Source organism: Clinocottus analis, unplaced genomic scaffold (genome assembly GCF_023055335.1).
Source record: "Clinocottus analis isolate CAN_PGR_092001 unplaced genomic scaffold, fCliAna1.0.p SCAF_2, whole genome shotgun sequence".
Classification (NCBI taxonomy): Eukaryota; Metazoa; Chordata; class Actinopteri; order Perciformes; family Cottidae; genus Clinocottus; species Clinocottus analis.
The window spans coordinates 19,936,944-19,950,202 of record NW_027175931.1 but is presented as its reverse complement, the minus strand read 5'-3'; the positions used below and the strand labels follow the sequence as shown (position 1 = coordinate 19,950,202).

The following is a 13,259-nucleotide window of genomic DNA, read 5'->3' as shown; positions in this document are numbered from 1 at the left end:
AGTATATGAGAAAATTATGAGTCTGTGTGGTTATTTTAACTTATTATTTGCATGGAACAAAGCGCAAACAGAATATAAAGTGCAACCTTTAAATCACGTATAAACTTGATTGTTATATAATGTTTGTATATAATGTAATGAATATATTTCCCTTAACAATGAACTCTAAGGATCAGTGTGGTTGTAGTACACAGCATTCACCTGCAGATGTCGCACTGACGCCAAACTCAATACTTAGTGAATTTCACTGTCTTCCTTTGTTTTTCTCTCTTGCCAATTTCTTACTCTAATTTCTCACTTTTAACAAATACAAATATGTTGGATTAGATGTGTGCATAAGCATAACCCTGGTTTAGTTTATTTTAATTGTGATTATTCACATGGAACAAAGCGCAAACTGAATGTGAAGCTCAATCAATCAGAAACGACCTCCACAAACTTGCGCTGGACCCTAAACTCCAGGAAGTTTGAAGTATTTCTATTATCAATAGTGCAAAAATAAACCTTCCGGGGTGCTTGCTGCAAGGGGGAACTAATTGTCTTGACTGAGTCCAAAGCCCGCAGGCCAGTGCCATAAACAGAAGGAGAAAGCTGATCCCAGAGCAGATGGGGGGGGAGATCCCCGTGTGGACTTCAGGGGCACGTTTGTAAATCCTGCAGATCCTCAGCTCGGGGCCGCGAGAGAGGAGCTCGTCCACTGCAGCTGCAGGAGAGAGAGAGAGAGGGAAGACTTTGAGATGATGCATCCCACATGCATTTACCTCAGCTGGAGTCTCCTGACTGTGGCTGTGATCCCCGCGTCCTCAGGGGAAATGTACACGTCGCTGCTGAACGTGAAGCAGGCGATCAGTGTTGAACAGAAGCTGATCGATTATTTGAGAATGTACATTGACCACGAGTTGGAGCGACTGGAAGACATCAAGCGGTGAGTGGGCATGCACGAGGATGACACAAGGTAAACTTTTCATTGAGATCCTCTGAGCAACATCCTGGGAAACAGCGCTGCTCATCTCAAAGGACTAATTCACAGCAGGTTTTTTTCAGTTCAAGTAAAGTCTCCTTATTTTAAAGCAGTGGTTCTCAAATGGGGTACGTTTACCTCGTACGTGGGGGTACGTTATATATATATATATATATATATATATATATATATATATATATATATATATATATATATATATATATATATATATATATATATATATATATAATAGGAGAATCAATTTAAAAATGCTTTAAAACATGTTATTTAATGAATATTCAATCAAGTATAAGTGTAAGTAGTTTTTTAACCAAAAATGTATTGTGCTGTTCAGCAGGTACATCACTGAAAAAAGGTTGAAAACCACTGCTTTAAATATACACTGTGACAAACCATGTGACCCCTCCATAGACAGTGGATTATAGTGGGAATGATGATGAGAGCACATACGGATATTTATCTTTGAAGAACTTAAGTTATCTTATGGCATGACATTTTATACACTTTATAAATAACCTTTTTAATTGTGCCCAACGATAGTTCCTCATAGTGATTTCTACAGTTTTAATGGTAAATACATTTCAACAATTTCTTATCCTCGCTGGTAATGAGAATTCATGTTAATTATAAGTGTGTTGTCTCAGTAAAATGCCACTTTTAATCAATTTGTTGTTACTATTTCTGCACTGTAAGCTTGTCAGTCTTTTTTATTATACCTGATTATCTGACAATTACCTGACAATTACCTGACAATCTTCCCCACAGCTTTTATGCCAAAGTCTCAAACCTGCACACTGAACATTACAAAGGCCCGGCGAGCGCGATGGCAAACCCGCTGGTGGCCTTCACCCTGATCAAGAGGCTGCATTCAGAGTGGCTGAATGTAGTCAACAGCAACGAAGCCTTGGAGAACTCGCAGGGTTGGCTCACTGCCTTCTTTACAGACACATCTGGTGGTGATAACGCCCCCTCCCCTCCGCAGCTCTGCTGTCACCACCCCAATTCACCTTTTGACACTCTGCTATCCAGCCCTCAGGTCAAGTTACAAGGCGGTGGAGGGCGATTTGCCTAAATTGGAAGACCTCCAGGGAGCCGCCAAGGGGCTGATGAGGCTGCAGGATGTGTACGCTCTTCAGGTTGCGAGCCTTGTAAAGGGCCGTTTCCAGAGAGTCACTAATGGCAAACCCACTGACGTCTACCTGCCCGCAGTGTCGGTCCCGCTGTCTGGCGATGACTGCTTTCTGGTTGGAAAGGTACACAATCTCTTGTTTCTTTCCTCTATTTTTTTCTCCTCACGCTTCTCTCTTTTTTTCCTTTGAAAAAAGGTTCTACGAGTCATTAAGAACAAGTACCAACACCGAAATCTCAAAAAATAATCCATCACAATTAAAAGTTCATAAGCATAAGAAAAGCAAAATGACCTTTTACGTACCAGAAGTAAAAGCATCCAATCTGACATCACATGACTTATCAGTGTGTCAGCAGCATTTTACTGTTGCCCTTGTTTGAGGTGGAGCTGGCTAAGTTATCTTCTTTTATTTTATTTGTGAATTGTGGCAGAGTTTGATCGCTTTAGGCATCAAACAGTTGAAATCAAACCATGTTAGAAGTTTAAACAGGAAACCACTTGTTTCGGAAACTAACAACCTTTTTTAGGATTCAAAGGTCAAACATTGGGAACCAAAGGTTGGTTCTTCAGCAATATATCGGCAAAATAACTAAAGCTTGCAATGAATGTAGGATATAAAACACAATACCTGAAATTGTACATGAGTACGTTTATCGAGTGTACATTTTGTACTGGGTTACTCTCCACCAGCTGTTTGTTCATCTGTGTTTCCTCAAATTTATCAAAGAAATGTGATGAGAGTGTTGGAACAAGTCTGTCATCGTTCGTGGTCTCTTTTCAGAGTAAACTAAGCTTGAGTGCATGAGTAAAGTAATGAAAGGGAGACATATTTGAAAGATGTTGCTGTGAAAACGTCCCCTCTTGATTAACATCCCTTTCCAAAGGTCTGCAACATATTTTTATTCCAAACCAGTCAGTCACTGTGTGGTGGGAATCCAGTCAGCCTGGAAAAAAGGCGACTTCTTCCCATTGCATGCCTGGGAATACATTTCCTGCGAAGATGAATATAATATTATACGAGTAAGAAAGGGAGAAAAAAAGGTTTCCCTGCTATGAATTACCTTGTTTATGTACGATGGTGATGTGTAAGGGCAGGGCGCTGTGTGGGAGAGAACTCCTGTTGTCTGGAAAATGCATTAGCCCACGCAGCAGAAGTGTGTGGAGCAAAGCGCATGAGTCTTAAGGCTGAGATTATCTGACACCGTCTGTACCCAGAGATGCTTAGATGTAGGGTGTTGTCAGTAAAAGAGCTGCCTGCACATGCTTTTATATGTCTGTTAAACTGTTCTTCACAACTGACAGGGTACGTCAACGGATGTTTGTAGCCTGTCACTTTCATTTGGAGGCATTTTAAAAGCAGATGCTTCCCCTCAGGCCGTGCTGAGATCTACAGATTATGAGAATTCAGTGGTTCTTGAAAGACTTTTCCCAAATGAATGAGTGCAATGTCGTGAACTGAGTGTGTGGCAGCGGAGATGAATTGTGTGTGATTAGTCGATTGGGTTTTGTTGGGGTTAACTGGAACACTGGAATTTGTGTTTGTGTGCTGTAGGTGGGTTGTGAATACAATCTGTGACGCGGGGTGCATTGTGGTCAGTGTTTATGACTTTCTTACTTTAAAAATAATCCTGACAGTGTTGTTTCATCAGCAGACATGTTAGTTTACCCACAAAGCACTTGGTTGAGAGGTCAGACACGTTTCATTTCTTAAATGGACATTCTGTAAAATAGAAAATAGACAATATTTGCATAATGTCCAGAGACTAAAAATGATAGGAATCAAATCATCTAGTTTTTAAACCAATAATTAATATGTGAATAATATATTGAGCATGTTTCACTTTTTTATAGACTACACAATTAATCAAACAACAGAGCAAATGAAACATGAATCAGTACTGAAAATAATCGGGAATTGCAGTCCAAGATGAGTCCAAGAAGTCACAGTCAAAAATAGGCAGAAAATACCCAACGATTGCAGTGGTTGTTACACCATATCCTGTATTCAAGAAGTCAAGTAATGGTGCTCCCATTACAACCTTAATTTAATCAGGAAATCTCATTAAGATCACGATCTCTTCTGCAAGAGAGACCTGAGTACATGGAAGAAATAAAACACAAAACAAAACAACACAGACAGCCAGACTCAAGCACAATCTCTAAAAAGGGTCAAAAAGGTATCGGAATAGTTTCACGTTTTATAGTCTCATAAAGTCTGTGCTGATTATCTCCTGTATTTCATGACACATTTATGCATTCCTCTAACCTACCATCAGTGGAAAATAGCATTTTGTAGAGGAGGATGTCAGCCTAAATCCATCATGCCAGGGTTCCAACGTTACACCAGCTAAATGACGAGATAGAAACGCTATTGTGGTTGCTGCCATCCGCCTACAGCTAGACTGGCTGACTGCTAACTAGATGTGAGCCCCTAAAACCGGCCAAATCTAGCAGCCGAGCGTGCACGTGGACCAGAGCCGGCTGACATTTGGTCCTCCAGTCCAGTGCCTAAACGCAGCCGAACAAGCTGACACTTTGTCACCTACGCCACAGTGTAGTGAGTAAAAGTAACCCAGTTGTGATTTTACACAGGTTGCCTACGAGCAGGAGGACTACTACCACTCTGTGCAGTGGTTGGAGGAGTCGGTGCGTCTCTTCAGGGGAACAGGAGGCGAGTGGAGCCCTGAGAATGAAGGGACTTTAGAGGACGCTCTGGATCACTTGGCCTTCTCTCATTTCAAAGTAGGTGGACGGACACTTTGGAAATGTACATTTGTCAGATGATTGATGGATAGCACTGCTCTAAATGACTGTCATTGTTTCAGACAGGAAACGTCTCCTACGCTCTCAGTTTATCTCAGGAGTTACTGCATCATGGTAATTATTTTTGATTGACTTGTCCCTTTCCTTGAATCGTGTCTGTACCGCATTAATCTCCTCTTTATATCTGTGAACTTACCTGAACAGACTGACTGAAGCCTGCACTGGAAGCAACTTGCCCTGTAATGTACCGCATGTCACGTTTCTTCTCAGATCCATTGAATGGAAGGGTTTTGCAGAATGTTGAGAAATATGAGAAGCTGCTGGTTTCAAGTCCGCCAATATCCATCATTGTGGATGGGCTGAGGAGACCCACCTCCAATAATTTAAGGACCAGGGACACTTACGAGAGGCTCTGCCAGACGCAAGGCTCTAAGGTAATCATCGCTATGAATCATTACATTTGAGGCTATGTTTTCGAAAATCTTCAATATAGTCAGCTGTGAGTTACGTGCTGCTGGATGTGTAACGTTAAAGGGTGCAACTTAGAAAAAGCATGTGGTTTTATGATGAGTGATGATTTTTTTATTAGTCTTATGCCATGCATAAATCATATCCACAGCTCAAACAGACTTACAAGACACTATTATGAAGAAGGAAAAAAGTGAAAATTGCTTTTGGATGAAAAGTATTGCCATGATGGTGGCTCATAGCTATTTGCTTACCACAGTACACGTGAGGCTGATAGGAATGCCAGTTGTTTGAGAAGTAAAGGGACTTGTACAGCGCTTTTCTAGTCATCCGACCACTCAAAGCGCTTTAACACCACATGACATCACTCACACACACTAATGGGAGGAGCCACCATGCAAAGTGGCACATCAGTATCGTCAACCATTCACACACCATACACATCGACATGGGCTAGCGGCGCCGAGGATCGAACCACCAACCCTCTGATTGAAAGACCTGCTCACCATTGAGCCACAGTCACCCTACACAAGTACGTAGTCATAAATGTACAAGACATGTCAAACCCTTGACTTGATAATGGTGAATTAATCAAGTTGTCAAGATATTTCTCTAAAAAACTAAACTAGCTCGAAGAAAAGTCAAGGCATCATCAAAGTCAGAAGGCTTCATCTCCTGGGGACCATGAATATCTGTAAGAAATCCATCTAATAGTCTTGAGCTGTTTCAATCTGACCCAACGTGTTGAAACGACCGACACTGCCAAGAGCCAAACTGCTCGCATGGCTAATGGGAAGTGAAGATATGTCTCGTTTTCATTGTCATTTAACAACAGCTCCAAGTAGTTTGTCACCAATTTGCCAACATTTTGTCTAGTGTTTAGGTAATAGGTTTGTAATAAGGGTGTCCCAAGCCAGAAAGACTGTTCCTTTTTTTAATACATTTTGTGTATGGAAAGACAACAACGTTAAGAGTAACTGTTTGCGAAAAAAAAGACACATAATTCTTGTTTTTATCTTGTTTCTCTTCAGCAGCCAATGCAGTTTGAAAACCCCAAACTTTTCTGCGATTACTTCACCAACGGGAATCCTCAACTGCTACTTCTGCCGGTAAGACGAGAAGTGCTGAGCCTGCAGCCGTACGTGGTCCTGTACCACAACTTCATCACTGACACGGAGGCTGAGGACATCAAGAGGACCTCCCAGCCAGGAGTGAGTGCATTTTCCTCATCATTTGCGGATTAAAAAAAACAACCCAAAAACATATGTCTTCAATATGTCCGCTTTTATTTATCCAATTGGGTTGTCAAATAGTTTTGTAATCCAGTACTTTGTTGCGTTTTCCCTCATGAGACAAAAAAAACTGAAGCAACAAAGTACTTTTTCTTGACAGCAGTAAGAGAATTATGACGTTGTTGTTTTTCTTTTTTCTTGTTCATATGTTTGTTTAAGATATATTTTGCCCTTTTGGCTTCTGCTCTGTTGACGGAGTATCACAGTTATTTCAAAATGTTTCCCAACACATTGACATATGCACAGATGTAAGCTCAGATGTAAGCACAGAAGGGGCAGCCTTTGAGCAGGACTTTAAATGTGTCAATTCACCTGAAGAGCAATGTCATCAGAGATATTTACTTTGGCCTCAGGCCTAAAGTTGACCTCGTCTCTTAAATTCATCTTTTATAGATTGCTTTCAAAATGGTACACAGTACACAATATACTGTAGAAGTTCAACCCACAGCATGGTACTGGTCATCCACCACATCTTCACTGTCATTATGTTGAATGTTATTTCTCCTTCTGCCTCTAAGTAATAGAATTATATCATAGCTGCATATCAAATGTAATAGTGAATACTATGATATATCTAAATCATAGTATTCACCTGTGATGGTACTTTGTCAGTGGTGAACAGTTACTAAGTGCATTTACTCACATTCTGTAATGAAGTACCCGTTAAGGTATTTCTACTACATGTGTATGTATGGACTAACAGAATAATGCTGCTTACAAAATCAATGCATCTCAAATCCTAATCCTATGATATAAGAAATACATATAAAGTCCTCTGAATGGAGCCATTATTTAAAAATAATGAGCACTTTTTCTCATGGTTATACTTTGTTGACATCATTGAAAAGGAGAAATATGAAGTAATGTAGCAACATTGCGATATTATGTCTAATTGGATTAATAGTAACCCTACCTTTTAACAAAAATATGTTGTGTAAACATGCATGTATTACTTGATAATCTGCACTGCTGTGGGTCTCGTTAGTTGCTGGGGTCTAAGCCAACCCTTTTTCTTGCTGGAAAGACTCTATGGAGGACGTGTTGGTCTGCTTCCAAACATTTTAGCAAGGCCGAAAGGAATGAGGGATACATTACTGTGAAAACTTGGCTGAGCACCTCAAACTGTCCAAACAACCCTGCTGGGCTCTGCTGGTAAATATTCAGTCCACTAACATGGAGCCTCAGTATCTATATGAAAGCAACAATCACTTTTCTGCTCATATATGGACAGCTTCAGAGAATGATCCTCAGAGCTGACTCCGTTGGGAATATTTAGTGGCCTAACTAAATTGGAGCCCTATGGTTTCTTTGAGGTTTTGGCATTGTTCAATGAGTTTTCCAGCCTTTGCTCAGATGAAAACGCCTGTACTTATTTCATGATTATGTCAGCCTGTGGGTTTATTGAAAACAGGCCCAGTATTAGTTTGGAGCAATGAGCGGCCTTTCTTCACCATGAGCATGGTGGACACTTTGTTCATGGTGGATCCTGGAGCCCCCGCCCCACACGTCAGCAGCAATGTTCTGTTACCAGTTTCCTGCATTGCACCATCTTATGTGTCCCATTACAAATTGGAAAACAGGTTTGAAACCAGCAGAGTGCAGTAGGACGATTCTGCAGTTCAAATAAATCCCTGAGGATCTATTTTAAGAAGAGCAGAAGTGACTTTGTGGTGCACTTTGACAAGGTGAAGATAAGATGGAACTTAAAACTGATAGCTGCAGGGGAAGAAGAAGGTCATCTGAACACAATAACCCAATCCACTAAGATTGAGCATGCAAGATTAGAAGAATAATGGAAGTCTATCATCACATACACCCTCTTGGATGTTCTCGAGCCTCGTTGGTATTTTGCACACGTCATGGAACACGTTTTCATGCTCTTCATCACATTTTGTGAGGGTCTTCGGCTGTAAAACAAAATTTGGACGCTGTAACAATCACATACTCATATGTTTTGTTCTGTCTTTGATGACAAGTTGAAACGATCTGTGGTGGCAGCAGGAGAGAAACAGGCAACAGCAGAGTATCGCATCAGCAAGAGGTACAAAAGTAGTTACTTGGATACAGTATGTGTTCATTCTTCAAGTTGTTATTTATAAATATCTTTTTTCTAGTGCATGGCTGAAGGACTCAGCTCACTCCACTGTTGGGAAGCTGGAACACAAGATCTCCATGCTCACAGGTTTGAATGTGAAGCATCCGTATGGCGAGTACCTCCAAGTAGTTAATTACGGGATTGGTGGCCATTACGAACCTCACTTTGACCATGCTACGGTAAGTTGATTGATAGACTTGTTTAACAAGTTCACACAATGGATTATATTGCTATAGCTTTTGCCGGTTGTCTGCTCTTGCATTGATGATGATACATCAATTGATGACATTGTTTTCCAGTCGCCTTCGAGTCCTGTGTTCCAGCTGAAAACTGGGAATCGAGTGGCAACCTTTATGATATATGTGAGTCAAGTCTTACTCAAGCCATCGTCTGACCTTGTATGACCCAGAGAGCAGCCTGAGGTTCTTGGGATGGTTCCTGTTCCTGCTGCTCCTAACTATAAATTAAAAACACAGGCGTTTTCCATGAATGCTGCAAGACTTTGGAGCAACCCGCCTCAGACAAGATGTGATCTCAGGGCTTAAATCACACTTTTATAGATTTTCTGTCATGCAAAAAAACAAACTCCAATTTTTGTCAAATTCAAAGAGCTTCATTGGCACGAATGTAAAAAGACAGAATTGCCAAAGCATTACAATAACAAGATTACAGTGAATTTGTTAAAAGAAAAGAAAACAGTTGTGTTTTTTGACACAATAGAATTATTAAGATTATTAAGTGTGTGTGTGTGTGTGTGTGTGTGTGTGTGTGTGTGTGTGTGTGTGTGTGTGTGTGTGTGTGTGTGTGTGGTCTCTGACCTACTTCTATATTTTTTCCCTTCGTTGTATTTTTTCTTTCATTTATATAAACACTATTCATTTTGTAACTAATCTGTCTCTAAATATTATTTGTTGTGTGCTTATTATAAAGAATGTGAACACTTGAGTAAAATTGGACAGTTATTAAAAAAAAAGAATGCAAGGCTTTAAAAGCAGAGCAGCAGACAGAGTGGCTTTTCATAAATGGAGCACATAAACACAAGACACAACTCTGAAGGAATGTCCTTTTCCACAGCTCAGCTCTGTCGAGGCAGGTGGGTCCACCGCCTTCATCTACGCCAACTTCAGTGTTCCTGTCATGGAGGTAAACATTCTGCGAAAGGCAGCCGCTCTTGTCTTTGGGTCTTTTTTTTGTTGTTGCCTTGAGCTAGAATATTTCCATCTCACTTCGCGCCTCACTCACATTCTCTGGTGCAGCTGTCAAAATGCCAAAAGGTCTTCACCGCAATACTGATGTTGAATAGTTGAGCCTCAGTCGAGGTTGAAGCAGTTATTCGGATGATAAATGAGCTGCAGTGGAAGGTTCACCAGGACACTCCTGGGGTTTAACCTCTCACCCTCCATTTTGTCGAAATCTTATTTTCTAACTGTTTATACAGAAAGTTACTGATCCTAATAAATGGATACATTTACCAATTAAATATTGTAAGAACCCATGATGAGATATTTAGATTAAAGCTGAATGAGTCAAAAAACATTTGTTTTATCCTCTTAGTGTTGCAGATGTTCTACTTTTCTGTGTCACATATTAACCTTTTAGAAAGTGTGCACAAAAATCCTCCCGTACCAATTTTAAGTCCCTGCATGCCCCATTCAGAAAATCTTTTGACATAAAATATGTATTATTTTTGTACTTTTTTTTTAACCGAACGACACAGTGTAACAGTTTGTAACAGGCCAAGGCTTTGTTTATTGTGATTATTTGTTGCAGATTCTGATTCTTTAGGTCTTAATCTTTCCAAAAAGGTGTTTTATTGACCGCCCAAGGAGGCATTTTTTTGGAAATCTGGCTCTTATCATGTTGGATGTTTATAGTTATTATAAAAATATTTTAAAAGTGTTTTTTTTTTCTCAAATATAAAAAAAGTTCACAAGATTTTGCTGAACAAATAAACACAAGTATTTGAATCAATTTGAGGTTCCTACGACGACTCAAACGCAGGGAAAAAGAAGTCGAGAGACAAAATTGCTACCACAGTTTTCAACGTGTTAAAAGTAAATTAAAATGTTTTGGTCAATTGTGAAATTGAGATTCCACTACTCTCTTGCATTTTGTCGACCAAAAGATGAATTCATTGACAAAGTAATTAGTGGTCGGATTAATTCAAAATGAAATCATTTGGGAGTTGCAACTTTTTGAACTTAAATGTGATTTATGTTGTTTTACATTGCACAGAAAGCTGCCATTTTCTGGTGGAACCTCCATAGAAACGGTCAAGGAGACGCAGACACGCTGCATGCTGGCTGCCCCGTGCTCATCGGGGACAAATGGGGTAAGAGTCAGTAGATCCAGTGTATAATTTGATGATGTGGTCGAAAGGAGCCCAAAAGTAAGGTAAATCTGGAAAATAGCAAGGCAACTCAAGAGTCCTTTTAAACAGATTATTCTTTTTAAACATCAGCTTCATGGTCTGTTCCAGTGTTCATCTTTCCTGCCATACAGGAGCTAATGTGCAACGTCTGGCTGCGGCATACATTTAGAGATGTTACAAAGTGCAATTCAGTCACTGAGCTGAACATCTGCTGCTGGTTGGCCCAGATCTCCTGAAATGTGGAGGCTCTCAGTTAAACTGACAGAAGGATATTAATCAGCACAAAGCAGAAAAATAAGAATTCGCTGGTTGTGTTGTTTGTTAGCAACATGATCAGAAATGACATGCTCAGGTTCAAACTAAAAAAAGATGCTAGAGCAAAAACACTTTCATTCATTGTCTTTTTCTCCCCTGTCTTACACAAATTAAAACATATTTCACATCTTTCCGTGTGTTCCAGTGGCAAACAAATGGATCCACGAGCATGGCCAAGAGTTCCAACATCGCTGCAGCCTGAATCCTGAAGAGTGAGGGGTGTAGAGCAATAGCTGGGCCCCTAGGAGTACAAGAGCCAGCCTCTACAATTGAGAGGCACACTTGCAGGCGGAGGCGGGGTGGAAGTAGCTGGAAAGTGAAAGCCTCCATGGGACAGCCTGCATCTGTTATTGGAGCCCAGGGCCCCAGAGATCCTGGAGCTCACGGTGATGTGGCGGACATGGATAGCACAAGACTGAGAGGCGTGCTAGAAGAGGGCCGGGGCTGTTGGCAATCAGGCCCCCAGAGGCCAAAACGCTCTCTTGCTCTTACCGGCCAGTTCCTGCAGATGGAGGGAGGCCTTCGCACAATGTGCTGGTTTCAGTTAACTGTGTTTGCAAGGCTGTTTGCTTCTCCTGCTTGCTTAAAAACTGACATCTGCAGCCTTTCTCCTACATTGGGCCCCTTCCAAGTTCTGTCATTACCAATCAACACAGCTGCACTTTGTGTAGACGGTCAAAACTTTATTTAGAATGTGTATGCAGTTTACAAAGACAGCAAACATGCCTGAATCATAGTGAAATGTGTATAGAATGATGCACAAGGCATCTATCTTTTTTTCTGTTTTGATGTAATGGGATTCTCCCAAAAATAAAGTGCTGTTTTGGGATATTAATATTCACGTCCATTTAAATATGATAACGCTTCCACAAAGTGCTGGAAAAGGCAGATACACAGCATATGACATTGTTGGAGAGAGTGATCAAACATTTTATGACTTTGCACCGTAATTTCTGTGTTCAATACTGCAGATTAGCAACAGAGATTCTGGTTGAAGTTCTTCCGTAACAGGTCATGTCAGACCTCAGGACTGCAGCCCAGAATGGTGCTGTGAGTCAAAGGAACCAGTCATTGTGAGTCTGCCAGTTAATTTCCAGCTGATTTAACAATGTGGTCATTTCTGCCTGTGGGAGACTCTTTCACTAACTGGCTGTCTAATGGAACATATGAACCAGATCCGTCGGCTTCTTATTGAGCTTCAGAGGATTGGGCGTCATTAATCACGCTCTGCATGTCAAATGATCGGGAACACGTTTGCTCCAGACTTCTTGTCTGAACTCACATAACCACATCCGTGTGAATGTCATTCAGATATCTCATGATATCTGTGCCTAAGTAGGTCATAACCCATCTTAAAGAGAGTGAAGTGGAACATACACCATTACAATTCACGATATGAGTTTGGACACCGAGAGGCCGTTATACTATGTGGCCTGAAACAATTGAATGAAGAGATCTGTGAGAGTGACGGGGCGACGGGGAGGAGTAATACCTCAACCTGGTCGCGTGCAGTGACATACCTTTCCCTTCCAGTTCCCCACATTGCACGGTATACAAACTGACACACTTTCCAAGTACACACTGACACACAGGAAATATAAGAACACTAGATGGATATTGCTCATTCCTGTGTGCTCACCAAACAGCAGGACTGGATTATTTTCTATTGCAGTTCATGGATAGCAAGAAGCTCAAATAGGTTTCATTGCAAGTATGCCATTAAAACACAGTCAGAGCTACATTTAGCCTCAACACACTAAGTATATGAGACCACAAGTGTGTTTCATTTTAAAGAATTGTGGTTAACAACTACTTCAGATATATTTATAGAAACACATATTGTG

General features: G+C 40.7%; 1 protein-coding gene across 1 annotated transcript; it reads left to right on the top strand.

Moving 5' to 3' along the window:
• The first annotated feature begins 792 nt into the window (after positions 1 to 792).
• On the top strand, positions 793 to 12,298 carry p4ha3 (prolyl 4-hydroxylase, alpha polypeptide III). Its single transcript, XM_068585321.1, has 13 exons — positions 793 to 925; positions 1,748 to 1,902; positions 2,012 to 2,235; positions 4,704 to 4,853; positions 4,937 to 4,988; positions 5,145 to 5,308; positions 6,377 to 6,553; positions 8,611 to 8,675; positions 8,749 to 8,908; positions 9,029 to 9,091; positions 9,804 to 9,872; positions 10,965 to 11,061; positions 11,561 to 12,298. The coding sequence occupies exons 1-13, from the start codon at positions 813 to 815 to the stop codon at positions 11,629 to 11,631; spliced, it is 1,560 nt and encodes a 519-aa protein (XP_068441422.1). The 5' UTR covers positions 793 to 812; the 3' UTR covers positions 11,632 to 12,298.
• Positions 12,299 to 13,259: the final 961 nt, after the last annotated feature.